Here is a 23,505-nt window from a genome sequence, read left to right on the forward strand (position 1 = left end):
AGCGAGTGAGGAGGCGGCCATCTTGTGATGTGTGGATATACGTGGGATCTTTGTCTTAATTTTTTTGTATGTGCCCTAAAATTTTTTTCCACATTCGTCGTCTCGAGCCGATAACAACTGTGAACACTTCGACTCGACCGTCAACCATCATGAACGCGTTCGTAAGGACTGCCGACAGCGCCGACAATCGGCTCTGGGGGGCGGGGCGGAGCTGGGCGCTTCTTCCTTGCTGCTTTTGAAGATCGTTCACTCCGCCTCCCTGTCGAGCCCCCCCCCCCATGCTCTCTTGAAGCTTCGCTCGTCCCCACCCCTCTCGGCCAACGCTCGTCCACCTCCACCCGAAGGTCGTCAATAATCGCCTCCACCCCCCCCCCCCCCCCACTTTGCGCAAGAGCGTAGAAGCTTGGCCACCACATCTGCACCTCTCTGTTTGTGAGGAACGAAACAGGTGGGCTTCTCCACAAATCTGTCTTTCGCCTGATGAAGCTGGTTGTAATTACTGGCGAAACGCCATGCTCAGAGAGCAAATGTTGTGGCTTGGCTCTCCAATACACCGGTGTGCTGTACTAGTATACTACATTATACACTACACTATACACTAAACACTAGTGCTGTAATAGTGACGAGTTGGCCACGTTCTGTTTATGTGACAACCCTTACCAGTTGGCTGTGTCGGGTGGTGGCAGGTTTTAACGCCACATTTCTATATTTACGCGATCTAACCCAAAAAAACCCCTCCATTATGGTTGCCTCCACCATCGAACCTTTGCTTATCCGCCTTTTTGCGGTTTTGAATCTCTCCTCCGACCCCCTTTTGAACCTCGCCTCCCGACCAATCATTTTTCGAGGCCTCTCTCCACCGATGGGGCTACTTCCTCACTTCATCACATCCAAATTATTTTCAAACTCCTTCCCATCAGCCATCCCGACCACATCGACATTCGTGACCTTCACTCTGTAACATTCACCACTTTGCCCATCACCCGACCTTGACCTCTGTGACCCTTGTGACCGTTGTAACATCCATGACCGTGACTTCCGTGATCTTGCCAATGACTTTTGTGACCTCCACGACCTCCGTGACCTCCCCCCCCCCACCCAGTCACCCTAAACTTGACCTTTGTGACCATTGCGACCTCCGCGACCTCTGCGGTCCGTCGCCCCGACGACCACTCGGGCGTACTCGACGCGGTCAGAGTCGCCGTCGGCGCCGCGACCCACTCCGCCATGTCCCGCGTGAGGGGTCGGACCCGGGCCTCGGCGGTTCAGCGCCCACTGGTCGAGCGCCGCATAGGCAACGACGTCGCTGTCGTCGCCGCCGTAGCCGCCGCCGTCGCCCTGCAGGGAGGCGTAGATCACGTGGGAGGGGTCGCGGGAGCCGGGGCCGAGGTGACCGCGGGAGGATTGAGCAGCGCGGGAGGGGTTGAGGGCGTGGTCGTCGAGCGATGCGTAAGTCACCCCCTCCCCGTCCGAGTGGTCCCGCGCCTGAAACAACGGATGGCGAGATGCAAACCTGAACACGCTTCGATGACAGTGACGATGATAATCATGATGATGTTCGCAATCTGCCTTGAAATTGAGAGGCCTAGACCGACCAGTTTTAGCGCAGATATCAACGCCTTAAAATGTGAACAGTACAAGTACAATTCAAATCCAAATATCCTTTGATTATGATGATACTTATACCTATAATAATATTAATAGTGTATGCATTGTACAGTGCTGCGTAAGGCACCACCCTCTTCCTCCTGCAACCTCCGAGGGGTTGTCCCGCGTCTGAAATGACTGACAGCAGGGGTGCAATCCTAAGTATAATTTCATTATAACAAGAGTGGGCACCGTCTTTGAAACTAATTGGCCCACAGCAGAGGCTACATCAGCCTCCTGCATGGCCTCGTCTCCGCTGCCACCGGTGGTAAGAGCAGAGCACATCACCTAAACATGAACAGTACATGGACAATGCAACCCTAAACATCCTTCGATTACAATCATTCTACGTATGGTGATTAATAAAATAATAATAACGTAGGCATTGCCCTTGAAACTGATTGGCCCACACCAGAGGCTATGGCAGCCTCCTCCGTTCCAACAGAATCCTTGAGCTGATCTGAGCCCCGCACTCTTTACCTCTTGTGGTGTCTTGCAGGAGGCGAGCGGCTGCTGTGGTGGCGGCGGGCGTGGCGGTGACGACATCCTCCGAGCTGCAGGACGAATACAAATTACAATTGACTACGACAACAACAACAGCTGCATCATCGTCGTTGTCGTTGATGTTGTTGTTTATCACAGTAAGGGAGATTCAGAAAACGCAGTCGTCCTTCGGGGAACAACGGGGCTCAGTGATTGATGGAGAGGTGCAGAATGAAGCCGACTATGCCCAACGTCAAGCAACTCGAATGAGCTCTTGCAGTTATTTACGGCGAGATGTTAACTACCTCGCCTGGGATACAAGAGGTCGTGGGTTAGATCCAGGGGCCAAAACAAGCACTATGGCTAGGATATGTTAACTACCTCGCCTGGTACGCAGGAAATAAATTGAGTTTAGTTTTAGTATGGGTATTGATGAGTATGGGTCTCTGTGGGTCTCTATGAGTATGGATCTCCGTCGGTTTCTTTGAGTCTGCATCTCTGTGGGTATCTATGAGTCTGGGTCTCTGTGGTTCTCTATGAATCTGGGTCTCCGTCGGTTTCTTTGAGTCTGGGACCCTGTGGGTCTCTATGAGTATCCTTGTGACTGGCTCTCTGTGGGTCTCTATGAGTCTGGGTCTCTATTGCCGGGTCCGCGTCTGAAAAAGAAGCCACACAGCTCAGTTGTGGGGGGCCTTGCACCTGGGTAATAAAAATAAAAATTAGATCGCACGGCCGTGGGTAATCTTGGAAAAACATCGTGGAAAGTTTGACACGTCACGTCCCCTTCTTCGCTGACCGGTGACCATGGGAGTTCGTGTGGTGGGTAGTGTGTGTGTGTAGTGAGTGTGTTAAGTGAGTGTGTGTAGTGAGTCTGTTTTTAGTGAGTGTGTGTAGTGTAGTACATAGTGAGTGTGTGTAGTGTGTGTGGTGTGTGTGGTGTGTGTAGTGTATGTATTGTGCAGTGTATGTTTGAAACCAGAAATAATCTCCAAAGCGAAATGCTCTCAGTGTGCCGGGAAAGGTCCTGGCATGGATTATTCAACATCGCCTTGCTAGGCACGCTGAGGAGAGGCTCGCAAAGCCTCAATGTGGTGTCAGGCCAGGGCGGCCTCGCACAGATGCCATATTTTCTGTCCGTCTGCTACAGCAGAGATGTATTGGAATCCCAATAGGACCAACATCTCTGCTTTATTGACCTGGTCAAGGCCTATGATACCATCAGTAGGCCTGGGCTCTGGGTTGTTCTTCAGGCTTTTGGAGTCCCTGACTCTCTGATCACGATCATTAAGGACCTTTATGATGGTGGGCAGGCCCGGTTAAAACTACATGGTTGGGAGTCAGAGCAATTCCCTGTTCACCTTTGTGTGCGACAGGGATGTCCTCTGGCTCCAACATTATTTAACATATTTTTCAACCACGTAGTTCGAGAAGCCTTCCATGGCTGTGCTGGAGGAATCTCCAATGGGAGGCTGATTTATTCCCCTTGTGCGGTCAAGGGATTCCTCCGTTTTGGTAAACCATGTTAAATATGCTGATGATGTGGTGATTGCTGCTCAGTCAGAGGAGCAGTTGGAGGAGCTGCTGCTCGCCCCATCAAAAATGAGCACCTGCATTGGTATTTTGTGCCATCAAACACCCCGCCCCATCTACTCTCTATTGGGCAGTTTGCTTATGACCAGCTCTGGTTTGAATTCAGTGGAGCGGCATTATCGTTTCATTGGCGGCATAATGGTGTGTGGAAGCTACCTTGTCTATCGCTCCACACGAAGCTTCAGGTCTTATCAGCCACAGTCATGCCCTCCCTTCTCTACGCTTGCAAAACTTGGACCCCCCTAATGGAACATCTTCGCTGGTTAGAAAACTCAAGCTGGTCTGCCTACGATCCATCCTGGGTTTAACCAGGCTGGATTGTGGTAGAAGCTCACATATCCTATAAAAATCTGGACAAAGTCCCATCGGTGAGCTCCTCTGGCAGGTAAGGCTGAGTTGGCTGGGTCATGTAGCCCGCATGCCCAGCCACCTTATGCCTAAACAACTTTTGTTTGGCCAGATAGAGGGGGCTAAATGGGAGCGCATGAGCTATAGAAGAGATGGAGTGATGTGGTACAAGAGGATGCGGAGCTGAGTGGTGCAAGCGGTGTCAAGATCGGCCTCTGTGGTGGAGGAGGCTCGTGAAGGATGCTACTGGGCAGTTGGAGGCAGTCGCCCTACAACAACAATGGAGGGCAGAGGAGCGATGCTCAGAACAATGAGCGGAGCGCCGGGTGGATAAAACTCGTCAAGTTTGCACAGTAGGGGCCCAGGTTGTGCATCAGCCAGTCATCTCACTTAGTCGACACATGGCACATGGGTTTGTCCCGTGACCTCCTGCCAGCGGGCGTTCGACACTTCAAGTGTCCTCAACGTGCACATAGCCTGACAATCGCCGTGGTGACGTCCCTGCCACTTAGTGGCAAATGGCGGTTGTTGTTCTTGTTATAGCTATATGATGTATAGGTGTGTAGTGTGTGTGGTGTCTGTGGTGTATAGGTGTGTAGTGTGTTTGTGTGTGGTATCTGTGTAGTGTATGTGTGGTTGTGTGGTGTGTGTAGGTGTAGTTGTGTATATTGTGTGTGTAGTTGGAGTGGTAGTGTAGCGGTTAGTGCTACACTGCACTACGAACCTGACGTCCCGTGTTCGATTCCTGCTCACGGCCAACACCAGTGACGATTATTTGAAACGGTCCTGGGCCTCCGCTAGGTCGACTCAGCCTCAAATGAGTACCTGGTGCGGTGTGTAAAGATCGCCATTGGGGGATACAAAGGCGGCCGGAAACGGTGCTGGCCACCCTCCCTCCTCTGTGTGTGCCACAGTGCTGGTAGCCTTCATAGGCGCTGCTGCTACTCGCTACAAACAGCACTTGCCCCTATCGACTGTTACAGGCGACACGGGGGGGGGGACTTTGTCTTTGTCGGATCATAACACCTCACCTTTGTAGCGGTGGTAAATGATGAGGCACGCGATCGCGATGAGCATCAGGATGATGAGAACAGGGGACCAGTAGATGTAGTGCTGAGTACTCGGGCCATCACCTCCTATGAATACAAACAACATAATAATAATCATAGTATAATAATAGGTGTCATCCTTTCTGGCAATAAAAAAGGAGTGGTGTTAATATGTTCAAACACTAATCAGAAACCTCGTGTCACTGCATTAACCACACGCAGTAAAGGTGGTGAACAAGCAAAAAAACAACAAACAAGCTCTGCTAATATATGATGCACTCGCGGGAAGTACCCGGCGTTGCCCGGGGAAAAAATATATTTCAAAACGTTTATTAAAAACACAACATATACATACACAAGTACTAGCTACTAGTAGTTAAACTAGTTAAACTACTGACTAGTAGTAAAACATAACATTTTCATACACAAACACTAACCTATTGTGAAAGCTCAGCGTGCCCTTTTTCTATCCATTTTTCCATCAACAAATTTTTAAGAGGCTTGCAGAAGCCCAAAAAGTTAGAGAAAGTGGGGGGTAAGTAGTTGATCTAAAAGGTTTCCGAAAATTGTCGACCCCACTTCCTCAAAAAATATGTGTACCCCCACGTAGGCATATATACCTACACACGCTACATACAATAGAGTGAGTAGTATCCAGTGATGAGAATAGCTTTTCCACTTTTTTCTGGCAACAAACCTGGTGTTGAGAACAGACACCTTTTACAAGGAATCATGTCTGCATTAACCACAATACTTGTGGTCAGAATGGAAAAAAAAACATACTCTGATAATATATGCATTGTCTTTGAAATTGATTGGTCCACACCAGAGGCAGCTTTCTTTTGGGCCTCGTCCCAAACAATGATAGACCAGACGATGCCAAAAGGCGTTTGGGACTAGGCTCAAAAGAAAGCTGTCTCTGCTGTGGAAACGACCAGGTCACTGTTCGGAGTTGGCCCATAGGGAAGTTGCCGTGGCTGCAGGTTCGTCCGCTGTTATTGGTATTATACAAGGGATAGAAATTAGGATGCTCGTCGAATTAATTCTTAACATATTTCCCCGAAAGTCTCGTACCCTGTGACCCGCCGGGGTTCCATGCTGTACTGCAAACGGCGGCTCATTGGGCGTTATTGGACAGATAATGGCAGAAGTGTGCATTGGAGATATCAAATTGACGGAACCAGTTCTTGTTTAGACGTCCCTTGCCGTTCCTTGCTTGCTTGGGACTGTTTTCCTGGGGAAGATGCCCCTGAAAATGTTAATAGATCAGGGATGTGTCGAGTTGCCATCGGGCCACCAGTTGGCCTTTTTACCTTCGCCCACTCGATGGCATATGGCCGATGCTACAGTACAAGCACTTGCGAGCAAAACCGTAACGATTCCTCCCGGGGCGCAAATGCTAGTGCCCTTGTGGTTGAGGAAGCCACTTGACCAGGATGCGACTGCGGGAGGAATCCTACTAGGACCCTCAAACAAAGCCATTTTTGGTTTGAAGTTAGTATGGGCTCAGCCTCTGGTGTCCAGTGACCAGGAACCGTTCATTCAGGTCCTCAATTCAGGGTTGGACACGTCAGTCTTACAGCCGGGCACAGCGCTAGCCCATGCGTCACCCACGCTTTGCGAAGGTAACATATTTGGTGGAGTGGAGGCTGCATCGGTTATGGAGCCGCAGCGGCATTCCGATGGATGTGCTCTGCTCCGAAAACCCAGAATTGTCCGAGACTCAGAGGAAGACGCTTTTGCGGGAATTCTCTGACATGTTTAGCAAGTGCAAATTCGACATTGGCTGCACTACCCTTTTGCGTCACCATATCAATAAGGGCAATGCCGCCTTCATACGGCAGATTCATTAACGGCTGAGCCCCAAAAAGAAGAACAACGTAAGGCTGGCAGTTGATGAGATGTTGACCGCCGATTTTATCTCGCCATCCAATTGTCCATGGGGGGCCCCGATCGTCCTTGTTAAGAAGCAGGATGGTAGTTTGCGCTTCTGCGTCGACTTCCGTAAACTTAATACAATTTATGTGGCTGACGCGTACCCCCTCCCATGAATGGATGATTCCCTGGATGCTCTGGCAGGGGCACATTATTTTTCAACTCTTGACTTCCTATCGGGATTTTGGCAATTGCATCTGGATGAGTCTTCCAAGCCCAAGACCGCCTTTCACACACCACAAGGCTTATTTGAATTTAATCGGCTCCCAAGGGGTCTTCACTCTGCTCCAGCTACATTTCAGCAGCTGATGGAACTGGTTCTAGCTGGCCTCCAGTGGGATTCGTGTCTGTTATATCTTGATGATATTATTGTTTTTAGCCGTATGTTTAAGCAACATCTGCAATGGTTACACGCTGTCTTTCCTAAAATGCATGCGGCGAACCTAAAATTTTAACCACAGAAGTGTCATCTGTTTAAAAAAATCTGTTCAGTATCTCGGCCACATATTAAATTAGTCAGGGATAGCGAGGGATCCGGACAAAACTGCGTGCGGGCGTTATTGGCTGACCCCAAAATAGGTGGGTGAGGTGCTAAGTTTTATAGGATTTGTGTCCTACTACCACGGTTTTGTCACCGGGTTCGCCACTCTCGCCAAGCCTCTCCACTCCCTAACGGCAAAGGGTCAAAAGTTTCATTGGGGGAAGGAGGAGAAGGCAGCATTTGTTGCACTCCGGGATGGCCTGGTGAACGCCCATCCCCTCCAATACCCCGATTTTTCCTTGCCGTTCGTCCTTGATACGGACGCTAGTAATACCGGAATTGGCGCTGTTCTGTCTCAAGTCGTGGATGGCATGGAAAGGTTTTTAGCAGCACAGTGCTCTCGGGTCGAGCAGCGATACTGTGTTACACACCGGGAACCTTTGGCTATACCTACCTTTATGGCAGGTGCTTTGAGGTGCGCTCTGACCATGCAGCCCTACAGTATGCACTGCGAATTTAACATCCGTCTGGTCAGCTTTCACGTTGGTTGAAAGTCCTGCAGAACTAGGACTATTCTTTTACTGTTTCCTACTGCAACAGTATCCAACACACAAACACAGATGCCCTGTCGCGGTTGCCAACGAGCGATGGGTGCGCGTGTTTCTCGGGCTCGGGGCACTGTAGGATGGCTGCCGAGGCCTTGCCCCTTCCCCTTGTGGCGTCGGTGGATGTTGATACCCCCGAAAATCCCGACGGTCCCGATGCAGGTGACGCCGCTATTGGCCTGGGCCATGCAGAGTGGGGATGCCTCCAGGCGGAAGACGCTTCCCTGTTGAAACTTGCGACGACGTCTCAAGGGTGCCAAAGGGGGAGAAGATCGATGGGGGGTGGCCTCTGTTATCCTCAAAGGTTGGTTGCTGATGCGCTGGGATGGGGGGTTACACCATTATAACACTGTCGTGCCCACTGCCCTGCGGGGTAAAATAATTTGGGCAGTGCACTAGCGACTGCTGCACCTGGGTGTGCACAAGATGCTGGCTACACTCAAACTCGACTTCTTCTGGCCCAGTATGGCGGAGGATGTCGCTGGTGCGTGCAGTGCACTCGGCGGAAACCACCGTCTAAACCTTGTTGTCCATCTTTGCTATCCATTCAGGTTTCCCGTATAAATGAGCTGGTGAAGCTTGATGTCCTCAGCCTATTTTCAACCACTCCCCACTGGAATAAGTATTTACTAGTCAGCGTCAAATATTTTTCACGATGGCCGATGGACTGGCCGCTTCCCAAAAAGTCAGCGGTGGCTATCACTGAGGCATTCCTCGACGGTTATGTGCTAGACAAGGGGGCCCCGGAGCATCTCCTGACCGAGCAGGGTAAAACTTTTCTTCTAAATTGTTACGGGAGGTGTGTGATTTGTTGGGAATAAATAAAAGAATGAACGTTGCCTTGTCACCTCCAGATGGACGGGATGGTGGAAAGGTTGCACAGGACTCTGACCTCTATGTTAAGCCATCATGTTCGCGGAGTCCTTGCTGCCTATAAAATGGGCCGGCTACTCGCCATTTTTTATGTACGGGAGGGAAAACGACCTCCTGATTGATGTCTAATTGCAAACCGAGCCGAACAGTGCTAAGTTAAAAATTTCGGAACCCATACGCCTTGCCCTTCAGAGAATTTCGGAAGCACGCGAGGAAACAAGGGGAATTTCTATTTCATGCCAAATGGCAAATGAGAGCTGAGGGATCTCCTCCTTTCAGGACATAAGTGGGCTCCAGCTGTCAGGTACCGGTGGGCACGTTGCCCAAATTGCATAAACTTGAAGAGGGCCTCAGTGTGTTCCAATTCGCTGGGGTCGACGAAATTGGTTTATTCACCCTTCACGCCTCAAACCTTTAATTGCGCTGTGTGAATTCATCTCATATCCAGTACGCAAGGTCTGAGTGTTGGGTGTGTCGGGCGAGCTGGGGCGTGCACCCGCTGAGGTTGGTCCTCAGGGGAGTTATGTGATCCTGCCCACAGGTTCTGAGCGTTTAACACCCCCTGAACCGCAGCCTGCGACGTCTCCAGGAGCTCAAGGGGCGGAGCGCCCATCTTCCCTGCCGACTGCTCCTCGTGAGGAGCCGTGCTCGTCAGGACATTTTCAAATTCCCACCGAGAACCCCAGGGAGCTTACGCCCACCTCGCCTGGGAGCCTGGCTATAAGGGCTCATTCCAAGACTGTTCGGTTCTCGTGACCCCCCCCAAAACACACTACCACACCGTCTGTTGGTTGTCGCACTTGTCAGTCGTATTCGTCATTGGCTGAACCTGGCCTTTATTGTGCTCATGGGTGTTGTTACACGTTGAGGGTGGGTGATGCTGGTGCAGGACAGCGGGGGAGTTCCCGAGGTTGTGTGTTACCGCATATGTTTTTTTTCTCTTTCTCTCTCTTCTGTTGTGTTATTGGCCTATTGTTGTGTTCTGTCCCTCTGCTACCTTCCCCCGTTCGTCACTGTATATAGTGTAAAAATTGTACATAACCGTTGTTGATATTTATTTGTTGAGGCGCGCTAGGGGGCTTTCTTCTGTTTTATGGGGGGAGTTGACAGCCGGGATGCTGTGGGTGCAGTGCCGGCCCTAGAGGGAACGGCACGTGTGTGCTGACCTAAGGGGAAGGTCGTGTGAGGCCTTGGCACTCCGGTTGATCCGGGAGGACACGTGACCAGTTTGAATGGCTAGGAGGGTCACGTGATTCGAAACCAGGTTCTTCCTGACGGTTCTAGAAAGGGGGCATGGCCAAGTGCAGAGCCGGCCACGCCAGAGAGAATATAAGCCGAGTCCCGAGAGGGATCTTGGTTGTCCATCTCGGGGAAGAAACCCTTGGTCTACGATCTCCGTACCTCGAGTCTTCCAGCACGTGGACCCAGGCAGTGTGTTGTTGGTCGCCGGTCCAGAGTTAATAGTTAATTAGTAACCAGTGTAGTGTAGTTAGCCAGGGTGGTCACCACCCTAGGTTGGGGTGGTGTGTTGAAAATAAATAAATGTGCTGCCTTCAAGTTTAAGAGTGTGACTCAGTTGAACCCACTACAGTAGTATTTACTTACTGTAATAGTATCTTCTGAGCCCAGTAGCAGCTACTAACTGTATAGTAGTGTCTACTGACTGTAGCAGTAACTGCTGACCATCGTAGTATCTACTGACCTTACAATAGTATCAACTGACTCTATAGTCGTATCTACTGCCCTTACAATAGTATCAACTGACTCTATAGTCGTATCTACCGACTGTAGTAGTATCTACTCACTGTATAGTAGTATCTGTCGACTCTATAGTAATATCAACCAACTCTATAGTAGTAAATACTGACTCTAGGTTGTATCTACTGAATCGATAGTCCTATCTAATAACTGTATAGTAGTATCTACAGACTCTATTGTAGTATGTACTGACTCTACAGTAGTATGTACTGACTCTACAGTAGTATCTACCTACTCTACAGTAGTATCTCCTACTCTATAATACGGCAAAGTCACCTATATGACTTTACCGAAAAAACCAAAGAGTATGTATTCCTGCAGTCACGAAAGCTTCAAATCAAGAACGAACTTCATAGAGTGCAGTGGTGAAGCCTAGTCCCGTGCAGAGCCCCCGGCCTTGCCTAGATTGCCGAGCCGGTTGAGCTAGCACCATTGCAGGCTGGGGCTGGGCTGCTACCCCCCCCCCCCCACCTCTGCCTACTCTAAAGTAATAGTATCCAAGAACTATAGTAGTAGCATCTACCGACCCTATCGTAGTAACTGAACACATTGGGGTGGGGGAGGAAGAGGAAATTACACTTTGAATAATTTACCTCAGCGTTATGTGTATTTTTTTATTGCGTGTGTGCGTTGATAGGGCTAACGACCATGAGTCAGTGTTCTCGAGCATGCGCAGATGAATGCTCTGGCTCCGCCCTGCTTATAAAAGGAATAAATTGTTAATTTAACTGCTTTAAAGTTGACGGATGGGAAAAATAAATCACGATTTGTCGGTCAGGGGCTTAACACGTCGTACGTGAAGCCAGCAGTTTGTGAGTTAAATGCGTCACAAGGTGTTTCCACATACACAGACGGACAGACAGTAAATTACTTTTATGGGTAAGATTGTCTTTGAAACTGATTGGTCTGGTGCGGTGTATAAACATCGCCACTGGAGAGACAAAGGCGGCATGGCATGGTGCTGGCCAACCATCCCCTCGTGTGCCGTGCCAGCCGTCATAGGTGCTTGCTACCAGCACTTGTCCCAACAGTCTGTTAGACGCTATACGGTGCATCTTTGTCTTTGTGTGTGTAGGCGTGTGTGGTGCAGGTGTGTAGTGTAGTAGCGGTTAGTGCTGCCCTGCGCCACAAACCCGGCGGAGACCCGAGTTCGACTCCCACTCACAACAAATAACGGGGCCGAAAATGTCGAACCATTCCCTGCGTCTCCTCCTTCCCCCCTAGGCCGACTCAGCCTCGAACGGCCACAGTCTCCGTACCGGACGTTGCTGTCGTCACCGTCATGATGTCGCTCCTCTCCGTCGTCATATTTGCGGTGTTGTTGACCTCACAGGCGACCGTGTCCCCGTGCCGCGCGTCGTGCAGGGTCCACGTCTCCGTGTGGACCCCGGTCGCTGTGAGGTTCCCCCCCGAGCTCGCGTCCCCCCTGAGCCACGAGTAGGAGATGGGAGGGGAGCCCTGGTGCACGACGCAGCGCAGATACAGGGAGCCTCCCACGTGCACCACGGGGTCACGGGGAGAGACATCGGGCTTTGACACGGCAACTGAGGCACACAGACACACAGAGAGAGATGTGGAGATTACTAAGTGTTATAGTGTAGTCTATAGTGTAGTGTATAGTGTGGTGTATAGTAGTGTATATTGTAGTGTATAGTGTAGTGTACAGTAGTGTAGTGTATATAGTCGTGTATAGTCGTGTAATGTATAGATTAATGTTGTGTATTGTGCAGTGTAGTGTATAGTATAGTATTGCAGGATGTTTAGTGTATAGTGTAGTACAAGAAAAGTAGTGTATTATGTAGTAAATAGTGTGTATTGTAGTGTAGTTTATAGCAGTGTAGTGTATAGTGTATAGTAGTGTAGGGTATAGTAGTGTATATTCAAGTTTAAAGAAGTGTAGTATATGTTGCGGTATGTAGAGTCGTGTGTAATGTAGTGTATAGTAGTGTAGTGTATAGTGTAGAGTAGTATATATTAGTGTAGTGTATAGTAGTATAGTGTATAGTAGTGCAGGGTATAGCAGTGTGTATTGTAGTATAAAAAATTGTAGTATATGTTGTAGTATGTAGTGTATACGTAGTGTAGTGTATAGTGTAGTGTATAGTGTAGTGTGTGGATGATGAACTTCTCTTCCACCAAACGAAGCCAACCGTGATAATCGGAGGTGTGGGGTGAAGGACAACAAACCACTCACTCACCCACTCACTCACTCACCCACTCACTCACCCACTCACTCACTCACCCACTCACTCATTCATGCACCCACTCACTCACTCACGCACTCACTCACTCACTCACCCACTCACTCACTCACTCACCCGCTCACTCACTCGCTCACTCACTCATCCACTCACTCACTCACTCACCCACTCGCTCACTCACTCGCTCACACACTCACTCACTCATTTATCCACTCACTCACCCACTGACTCGCTCACTCACGCACTCACTCACCCACGCACATTCGCACTCACTCATACACCCACTCACTCACACACTCAACGCACTCACCCACTCACACCCTCACTCACACTACAACAACTAAAATTCGCCAACAGTGACAGTGACCTCACCATGGCGTCTGTGCTAGGGCAGGTGCACTTTGAGACCACGTGAAGTGCCTAAGGCTCGCTGACAGGAGGTCAGAAGACAAACCCAGCTGGTGCCATGGATTGACTGACTGGCATATGAACCACTCGTACCCCCTTCTTAGTCAACTTGCTGATTTTAGCGGCCTGGCGCTCTGCTTGATGTTGTGAGCGTTGCTCCTCTGCCCTCTGTTGTTCCTGGAGGGCGACTCCCTCCAACTGCGCAGTAGCAAGATCCTTCATGAGCCTCCTCCACAGAGGCCGACATTGACACCGATGGTACCAGTCATCAGCAAGTCCACTCAGCTCCACATCCTCTCATACCGCATCAGTCCATCTCTTCTCTAGACGTTGTCGTGCACGTTTAGCCCCCTCTATCTGGATGAACAAAAGCTGCTTGGGTTTGTGGTGGCTGGGCATGCGGGATAAATGACCCAGCCACCACAGCCTTGCCTGTCGGAGGAGCTCACTGACGGGAATGTGTCCAAATCGTTCATGGATGTGCGAGCTCCTCACACAATCCAACCTGGTTAAACCCAGGATGAATCGTTTGCACGCCAGCCTGAAAGTTTCTCACTGGAACAGAAAATCCAGTCGAGGGGTCCACATTTAACTAGCATGGAGCAGACCCAAAAGTTTCGTGTAGAGCGACAGATCAGGTAACTTCCACACAGTGTTACACAACTGATGAAAAGATAATGCTGCTCAACTGATTCGGAGTGAGACCTCCGCTGTTAAACTGGAGCCAGTCATGAGCACACTGCCCAGCTATGGAAAACTCTCCACTCTCTCCACAACTTCGCCATCACCAACTAGGAGTTGTGGGTGTGGAGTGTTTGATGATACAAAATACCCAGGCAGGTGCTTAGTTTTGATGGAGCATATGGTAAGTCCCAACCTCTTAGTGGCATGCTCCAGGTTCAGCAACAGTGCCTCCAACTCTTCATCTGATTGAGCAGCAATTACCAGATCATCAGCATATATAACGTGGTTGACCAATAGGGAGCAATCCCTTGACCGCACACGGGCATCGATCAGCCTCCCATTGCTTTTGTACAGATGGAAATTCCTCCGGTACAACCATCGAAGGCTTCACGAACTATATGGTCGAAATATATGTTAAATAATGTGGGAGCCAGAGGACATACTTGTCGCACACAAAGGTGATCAGGGAATGGCTTCGACTAATGGCCACGTAGTTTTACCTGGGCCCACTCACCATCATGGATGTCTTTAATGATTATGAGCAGAGAGTTAGTGACTCTGAAAGCACGTAGAACAACCCAGAGCCCAGGCCTACTGATGGAATCATAGGCCTTGACAAGGTCGATAAAGCAGAGATGTAGATCTTATTGGAATTTCCTACACCTATGCTGTAGCAGACAGATAGAAAATATGGCATCTGCGCAGGACCGCCCTTTCCTGAAACCACATTGGGGCTCTGCAAGCCTCTCCTTAGCGTGCCTGGCAAGGCAATGTTGAATAATCCTTGCCCGGCACACGAAAGGGTGAGATGCCCCTGTGGTTGTTAGAGTCTATTTGGTCCCTTTTCTAAAGAGAGTGACCACCAGGGCAAACTTACAATTCTGCTGAACCCGTCCAGTGGTCCAGACTGTTAAAATGATGGCATGTAGGGCAGTCTGTGCATAAACACCACCCTCCCTCAGCATGTCGCTTGGGAGATCATCTCTGCCCAGTGCCTTTCCTGGTCTCAGACTTTGGATCTCATTCTGTACTTCCTCAACATATGGCACTTCAGCTAGCCACTCGCAGGGTGACTACTTCAAATATTTGAGGCACCGGAACATCAGAAGCATCATCCCACTTTGCGCCATTATATTTTCCAGGCTTAGTAATTTCACATCCTACGAGACCTCACAGAAATGCTCAGTAAATCTGCAAACTGGTACCCTAGGGGAAGAAGATCACATTAGCTTTATTTCCCCGAATGAAGGTGATAGTCCTGGCGATGCAAGTAAATTTTTGATTGCGTTAAATAGTGATTTGTAACCGCGGGCTCAATCTCCTTTGCAACCGGCGACCACCACCCATCATTGCAGCAACCAAACGGCTCTCCGGAATCTTTGAGCAAAGGCTGTGGTAAGCCTCCTAATTCTCTGACGTTTAATTCTGTAGACGTTCGGAGTGGGCCTGTAGCTTTTTCTCAGCCACCCAGAACACCTCCTCAATAAGCCAGGGTCTTTGTGGAGGTTTGGACCGTGTACCCAAAGCAGCCATTGCAGCTGCATGAGCCACAGTCCTGAACTTCACCAATTTCCCCTTTACATCAGGAGGACGGGGGGACAATGACAAACCCCAGCTGCAAGCGATGATGAAATTCTCGCTTGCAACTTTTATCAGCTAGCTAAGACCAGGCCACTATGATTTTGAATGGGGTCTTGCATGTATAACCACTACCGGAGTGGAACAATGGCAGACACATCTTACAGATGACAAGCCAATGATCAGTAGGCAGATCAGCTCCACGATAGGTCTTGGTGTCAAGCACATGTGCCCCATCTGCTATGTAGTCGAACATATGTTCTTTCTTGGACCCGGCATGCATCCATGAAGTTGGGTGGATGTGCCAATGCCAGAACAGCTTTTTGGTCATTACAAACCCATTGGCTGCAAAGAAGTCTAGCAGCCTCCTACCGTTGTTTTATAGTTGTTCTGGCCCATGCCTTCCAATATCTCCAGCCCATGTGCCAGCATTACGACCCACTCGGGAATTAAAGTTACCGAACAGAATGACTCTATACTGAGGAGCCATTTTAGCTTGCACCTGTGACAGGTCATAGAAGGCATCTGGCACACTGGCCTTGCCTGCATCCCTCCACTGATGTTCATCTTCAGTGGGGGCTTAAGTAAACACGACCACCACTCCTCGCGTTTGGTTGTTGGGAAGGTGATCCCACAGTATCCTCGGGCTTACAGCTTCCCACACCTCACTGCCATGCTCCATGCACCATTCATTCATTTGTTCAGAAGAAAAGTCACTGCCTGTTGTTTAGCAGTCTCCTGCGCCAAGTGGAGGACTGTTCACCCCTCATGGTGACCGGAGCCAGAGACCAGTCCACTGGACCTCCTGAATACCACAGCGATACAGGCGGTACCAGTCCAGCTCCAGACAGAGGATTTGCAGCCTCTCCTCTGCAGTGAGCGTTTGAACATTCCACGTGGCAACTCGCTGTGACCTTTTTTCCTTTTTGTTTTTGGGTAAAAATTCAGTTTCCTGGCTCAACGAATTGAGGTTTGGCCAGCAAAAGGCCTGTCTGGCCATAAAAAGGTCTGTCCTCCTAGGGAATCCGGGACAAGCTTAATTCTTTTTTGCACTTTGTTAAGTGGTAGGTGAGTTGAATCTGGAGGAGTTACCAGCCCCTCGCACCCATCCAGAGCACAAATGTGTCTGCTGTGGTGGCTCCAAGCTCCATGAGGAGAATAGCCGAATTTCGAATTTGCCTTCCCTCCAATCAATCACACATTCACACACTCACTTAAACACGCACTCTCTCATTCAGACACACATTCACACACTGATTCACCCACTCACTCACACACTCTCTCACTCACTCACACATTCACACACTCAAACACCCACTCACACACTTATTCACACTCTACTTTACTCACTGACTAATTTATTCACTCATGCACTCACAAACTCACCCACACACTCACTCACCTACACACTCATTCACTCACTCACCCACCCACTCACAGAATCACTCACACACTCACCCACTCACATATGAACTCACTCACACACTCACCTACTCACACACACAGCCACTTACCTACTCACACACACCCACCCACTCAACTCACACACACACCCACCCACTCAACACACAACAACAACAACCGCAATTCCCCACTAAGTGGCGCTTGTGCCAGGCTATATGCACTTTGAAGCCATGTGAAGTGTCGATTGCCCGCTGGCAGGTCACGGGGCAGAGGACTGGCTGATGCACTACCTGTGCCCCCTACTGTACCAACTTGCTGTGTTTTAGCCATAGGGCACTCTGCTCGTTGTTGTGAGCATCTCTCCTTTGTCTTTCATCGAAAGCTGGATGGGGACTGCCTCCAACTGCCCAATAGCGAACTTCACACTCACACACCCACATACTCACAGACCTACTCAAAACACTCACATACACATACACACACCCACACACTCACAGACCGACTCAACACACACACTCACGCACACCCACTTACGTTCATTGATCTTCACATGCTCGGTCCACGACACGTTAAAGTCGCTGCCCTGGTACTCCCACCAAAGAGAGATCACGATCTTGCCCGCGTCCTCCCGTTTGAGCCCCTTCAACTCCACTGACTGCAGGGCTGCTTTAGACTCCGGCACCACCGCCACTCTGCCCTCGTAGCCAGCCTCTGGCCTGAGACCTGAGTTGTGATCCCAGGTCAGGATCCTCACTGGTTCTGCCCGTGCTCTGTCGACCTTTCCGGGATGCTGGAGGGAGAAGTTGAGGAGGTGGCAGCCAGCAGGAGGCTTGGTCAGAGTGAAGGACAGGGAGCCACCGACCACCGCCCGCGACTTGGAGATGTTAACCAGGCAGGCTGTGAGGAGGTGGTGGATGAGGAGGTGGTGGAGAGAGAGGGAGAGAGAGCGAGCGCAGGGTGGACATAAGGGAGAGAAAGATATACATCCTTGGGGTCATGTAAACATTCAGAAAGCTGATGATCGCCATGTCAGACAACTTGGGCTTCGAGCAAATCTGCCACTGGTGTTTTTTTTCTATCTATTATTTCCGCATACAAATGCAGAAACAACATGAATTCACCAGCGAACAATTTTTATTGTTCAACATCTGCTGGATACACAACAAACCGATTCACACCTGTCAACCCCTTATCAGTGCTGCCTACATTATTACAGACCAATTCAGACCTTAATGGTCACTCCGTGCCCCAAATAAATCTCAAAGTTCATCCCAGAAAGTCACATCCCAAGGGATAAACACAAACAAATAGACAAACATTGTTTTTGTTTTGCCCGTATTGAAATGGCGGTACGCCGTATGGAACTGAAAATTAAATATCCCCTGCACAATAATACGGGGTAAACGGAATGTATCGACAACAATACATTAGCCGGCACAAGAATGTCTCCCGTGGACCGCGATCTGTCGACGAGGTAAAACGGAATCGATCGTTCCACGTGGCGCGTTGCATTTCGCCCCCTTTTTAAACTTCCTCCCTTCCTTCCATCTCCACGATGCGATGAGATAGCATTGGATATGGAGTCGTCACGCACTGAGAATCGGTTTGCCAGTTTCATCAGCACACTGTGACGGAGCCTTGTCTAGCAGCTGGACGAAAGTGACGAGTCAAACGAGACGAGTGACCGTGGTGACGGCAGTATTGGTGGTGACATGGGGGCAGCCAGTCCTGCTCCTACCTCCCCCTCCTCTCCTCCTAACATCGACCACCACCACCTCGTCCCATCTCCTCCACACCTCCTCCACAACAGACAAACAGTCTGCATCTCTGCGCTGCTACGGACTCTCAGGGGGTGCGCCGCTCGCTATGCCCAGGGGGGATGACTCACGGTTGAGCACAGTCAGAAAGACGTTCTCGCTGTCCGTCCACTCGTAGGTACCGTGCCTCCAGGCGACCTTGACCTCGTAAATGCCATCGTCCTCCATCCTCAGCTCCCGCAGTCGGAGCTATGCTGTGCCACCTCTATCGCTCCCCAGGTCGTTTCCCGGGCTCAGGTCCACCCTGCCCCGGTACTGAACCGAGCTCTCGGACGGTGTCCAGCGTCGGGTGGAGGCGTCGTAGGTGGCCATGCGGTCGTCCCTGCCACTCCTGAACCACGCTGCTGTGGTGACCTCGCAGCCTCGAGGGGCAGAGATGCGGGCATTAAAGAAAATGGTCGAGCCCACGGTGGCTTTTATGTGAACCCGGGATACCTCGATATGGCAACCTGTAACGAACACATGGGGTGGGGGTGGTGGTTGGGTCAGGGTGGTGGGTGTGGGTAGGTAGGTGTGGGTGAGTGTGTGTGTGGGAATGTCGGTGTGGGTGGGTGAGGGGGTGGAAAGGCGGTGTGAGGTGATGGAGCAGAGACAGGGAAACACGGTGCTCTAGAGGAGATGTTAATTGCTTCGCATGGTATGCAGAAGGTCGTGGGTTCGATTCTGAACCCTGACCGATGCCTGCTATGTATTTGGCGACATGTTAACTACCTCGCCTGGTATACAGGAGGTCGTGGTTTCGATCCTGGACCCTAACGCCCATGGTGGCCAGGAGATGTTAACTACCTCGCCTGAATGAACGTTTCATCCGTTTATTTTTCTTACAAGTACAACTTACAGTCGATCATCGATAATTATCTGGCAGCGCGCGATTATCCAGCTGCTTCCAACATTATCCAGTAGTGGTCCCGGGCCGATCCGGCGAAACCAGCAAAAACCAACCTGAAGCCAGTAACCAGTCCAGCTATCAGCACCACGTGCATGTGGAAAAACAAAATAGCTACACTTTATTTCAGTGTCAAATATTTGTATATGGTACAATATACACTATATACAACTTAAACAATGAAAATACTGCACGTACAGGGGCTGCCTCTACTTACGAACAATCGACTAACAAACTTTCAGAGATACGAACAAACCTGTGCTATATGTCCAGTTGCAACTTTTCAGACCAAGAGTCGTAAGTACAACTTCCATGCAATATATGGTGGTGGTGGTGGGATCTATATCTGCAGAACATGAAGAACCAGTGGCATCTACATCTACAAAATATGACGAACCGGTGGCATCTGCTGTACATCTACAAAATATGACGAACCAGTGGAATCTACATCGACAAAACATGAAGAACCAGTGTCATCTACATCAACAAAATATGACGAAACAGTGGCAAATACATCAACAAAATATTACGAACCAGTGGCATCTAGATCTACAAAACATCAAGAACCAGTGACATCTACATCTGCAGAACATAAATAACAAATGGCATCTACATCCCCAGACCATGAAGGAGCAGTGGAATCTACATCTGCAGAACATGAAGAACCAGTGGCATCTACATCTGCAGAACATGAAGAACCAGTGGCAACTACATCTGCAGAACATGAAGAACCAGATGCATCTACATTTGCAGATCATGAAGAAGCAGTGGCATCTACATCTGCAGAACATGAGGAACCAGTGGCATCTACATCTGCAGAACATGAGGAACCAGTGGCATCTACATCTGCAGAACATGAAGAACCAGTGGCATTTCCATCTGCAGAAGATGAAGGACCAGTGGCATCTCCATCTCCAGAACATGAAGATACAGTGGCATCTATATCTGCAGAACAGGATGAACCATTGGCATCTACATCTTCAGAACTTGAGGAACCATTGGCATCTATATCTGCAGAATATGAATAACCAGTGGCATCTACATCAGTAGAACATAAAGAGCCATTGGCATCTACATCTGCAGAACTTTAAGAACCAGTTGCATCTATGTCTACAGAAGAATATGCAACATTTAAAGCAATTCCCCGTGTTTTGTGTACAACACGTTGGGAATCGACAAGACGAAAGTTGGACTTATGATCAAATCAACTTACGAACAAACATCTGGAACATAACTCGTTCGTAAGTAGAGAAGTACCTATATTTATGCGTCACCCATGATGAAGGGTCTTCGAGACTGGAGTGGTATGTACGGTACACAGCAAATACAGTAACTCTTTTTTACTGGAGGATATTTATTTGCGTCAATGTGTACGTTTTTGCTGTAAATTGTACATTGTAAACAATATTTGAAACTCAAAAAAAAATACTCACACACACTACACCTTAAAAATATATGTGAAATGGTTAGGCTGAGAACGCATCCCCATACGACTAATGTTAGAAGTTTTTCACTATACAACGTTTTAATATACAAAAATAGTTCGTCTTTGCATTATTATTGTTAATTGTCTTTGTTAGACAATATGAATGGTAAGTTATGAAGTGGTTAGAGTGTCAAATGGTAAGTTACCAATGCTAGAAACGCATCCTCACCGGACTAATGTTAGAAGCTGCTCACTATACGATGTTTCAATATACAAACTACTTCGTATATCGAGTTATTACTTTTAATTGTCTTAGTTTACAATATGTAATGGTAAGTCATGCAGAGTTTGTAGTGTAAACTGTTTCGTTAATTAGGTTTGGAACGCATCCTCACAGGACTAACGTTATAAGTTACTCACAATACGACTTCTCAATATACAAATAACTACTCCCTATATAGAGGTATTGATGTACATTATTTTGGTTTACAAGATGAATGGTAAGTTATGAAGTGTTAACAGTGTGACAGGATAAGTTACGAAGGGAGGGAATGCATTCTCATAGGACTAATTTTATAAGTTACTCATTTTAAGACTTTTCAACACAGTAACACCTACTTCATATATCGAGGTATCAGTGTAAACTGTTTTTTTTGGTATATTAATGGTGTGTTATGAATTGTTTATATAGTTAAATGATAAGTTACGAATGTCAGAAACGCATCCTCACAAGACTAACGTTATAAGATGTAACTGCGACTTTACATATCGAGTTATTGTTGTTAATTGTCTTTATTTACAATATGCAATGATAAGTTATGAAGTGGCTATAATATGAAATGGTAAACTACAAAGGTTCGGAACGCATCCTCACAGGACTAATGTTATAAGTTACTCTATATACGACGTTTCAATACAAGAACAACGACTTTGCATAATGAGTTATTACTGTTAATTGTCTTTGTTAGACAATATTAATGGTAAGTTATGGAGTGGTTGTAGTGCAAAATGGTAAATTACTAAGGCTGGGAACGTATCCTTACAGGACTGTTATAAGTTACTCACTATACGTCGTTTCAATGTAAGAACAACGACTTTGCATATCAAAATATGACTGTTAATTGTCTTTATTTTCAATATGCAATGGTACGTTATGAAGTGTTTATAGTGTTAAATGTTAAGTTACGAAGGCTGGGAACGCATTCTCACTCGACTAATGTTATAAAGTACTCACCAAACGACGTTTCAAAATACGAAAAACACCGTTCAGAAATGTGATGTGGCAACTTATATATACATTTAAGATACAGCGTTGTGGGATGGCAATCAGTATGAATTACTCAGCAATATCCAATTAAATAATAATATTTAACTATTATAATATTATTTCACAATGGGACCTTTTTTGTAGAATATAGTAGTGTATTGCATAGTATAGTGTATTCTAGTATAGTGTATAGTAGTTTAGTGTATCGTGTTGTGTGTAGTGTGAAGTGTATTTTAGTGTAGTGTATCGTTGTTTATTATATAAATGTAGTGTGTGGTGTAGCGTATATTAGTGTAGTGTTTAGTGCAGTGTATACTAAAGTTGAGTGTATAGTAGTGTAGTTTAATGTAGTGTATAGTAGTTTTATAGTAGTGCAGTGTATAGTAGTGTAGTGTATAGTGTATAATAGTGTAGTGTGTAATGTCGTGTAGTGTTCAGAAGTGTAGTGTATAGTAGTATATAGTAGTGTTGTATATATAGGCCTTTTTCCAAAATTAATATTAAGAATAATTCTGCCAAGATTTTTTATTTTAATAATTGATCGGGGCGAGCATGGGACAAGAAAGGGTGAGGCACACCCCACCCCTCACACCCAGCTGCCTTACCGCATTAAAAGCAACTCGAGGGAGGACGCTATAAAACGATTAAATAATAAACTCCGGGGCAAAGAGGGGTTAAATCACGACGTTTCGGAAGCAACACAAGCATCTGTCATCAGGTGTGACTGCTCCAGCAAAATTAATGTAGCGTATGAAGAGAGCTATTTAGAGACACGTGTTTATATAGGGTACTAGGGGGGGGGAGGAGCCAAGGGGTCGGGGGGGGGCATGCGGCATGCCGTGTGGCGTCGCGGGTCGTTGGGCAGGGGATTAGCAAGAGTTAAGCCGATAGATAACCATCTTTTTTCTTTGTGATGCCAGGAGAGGAAAGGGTGAGTGTGAGTACTATGACTGTGCGACGAAAGTGGCGGGGGACGGGGGGGAGGGGGAGGCGGTGGAGAGTGGGATGGGGGGGACCATTTTTTGTGCTATTGAAATACTGTTGTACATCAACATTTCTTAGTGA

At 48.2% G+C, this 23,505-nt stretch overlaps 1 protein-coding gene across 1 annotated transcript; it reads right to left on the minus strand.

The window, feature by feature from the left end:
- Window positions 1-385: 385 nt before the first annotated feature.
- Window positions 386-5,199, minus strand: LOC133339753 (serine/threonine-protein phosphatase 1 regulatory subunit 10-like). Its single transcript, XM_061547921.1, has 3 exons — window positions 5,100-5,199; window positions 2,128-2,201; window positions 386-1,485 (listed from the first exon to the last, which is right to left on the minus strand). Exons 1-3 carry the CDS (start codon window positions 5,143-5,145, stop codon window positions 1,108-1,110), a joined length of 498 nt encoding a protein of 165 aa, XP_061403905.1. The 5' UTR covers window positions 5,146-5,199; the 3' UTR covers window positions 386-1,107.
- Window positions 5,200-23,505: the final 18,306 nt, after the last annotated feature.

Source organism: Lethenteron reissneri, unplaced genomic scaffold (assembly GCF_015708825.2).
Source record: "Lethenteron reissneri isolate LAM-NWPU_2019-01 unplaced genomic scaffold, ASM1570882v1 scaffold_216, whole genome shotgun sequence".
Classification (NCBI taxonomy): domain Eukaryota; kingdom Metazoa; phylum Chordata; class Hyperoartia; order Petromyzontiformes; family Petromyzontidae; genus Lethenteron; species Lethenteron reissneri.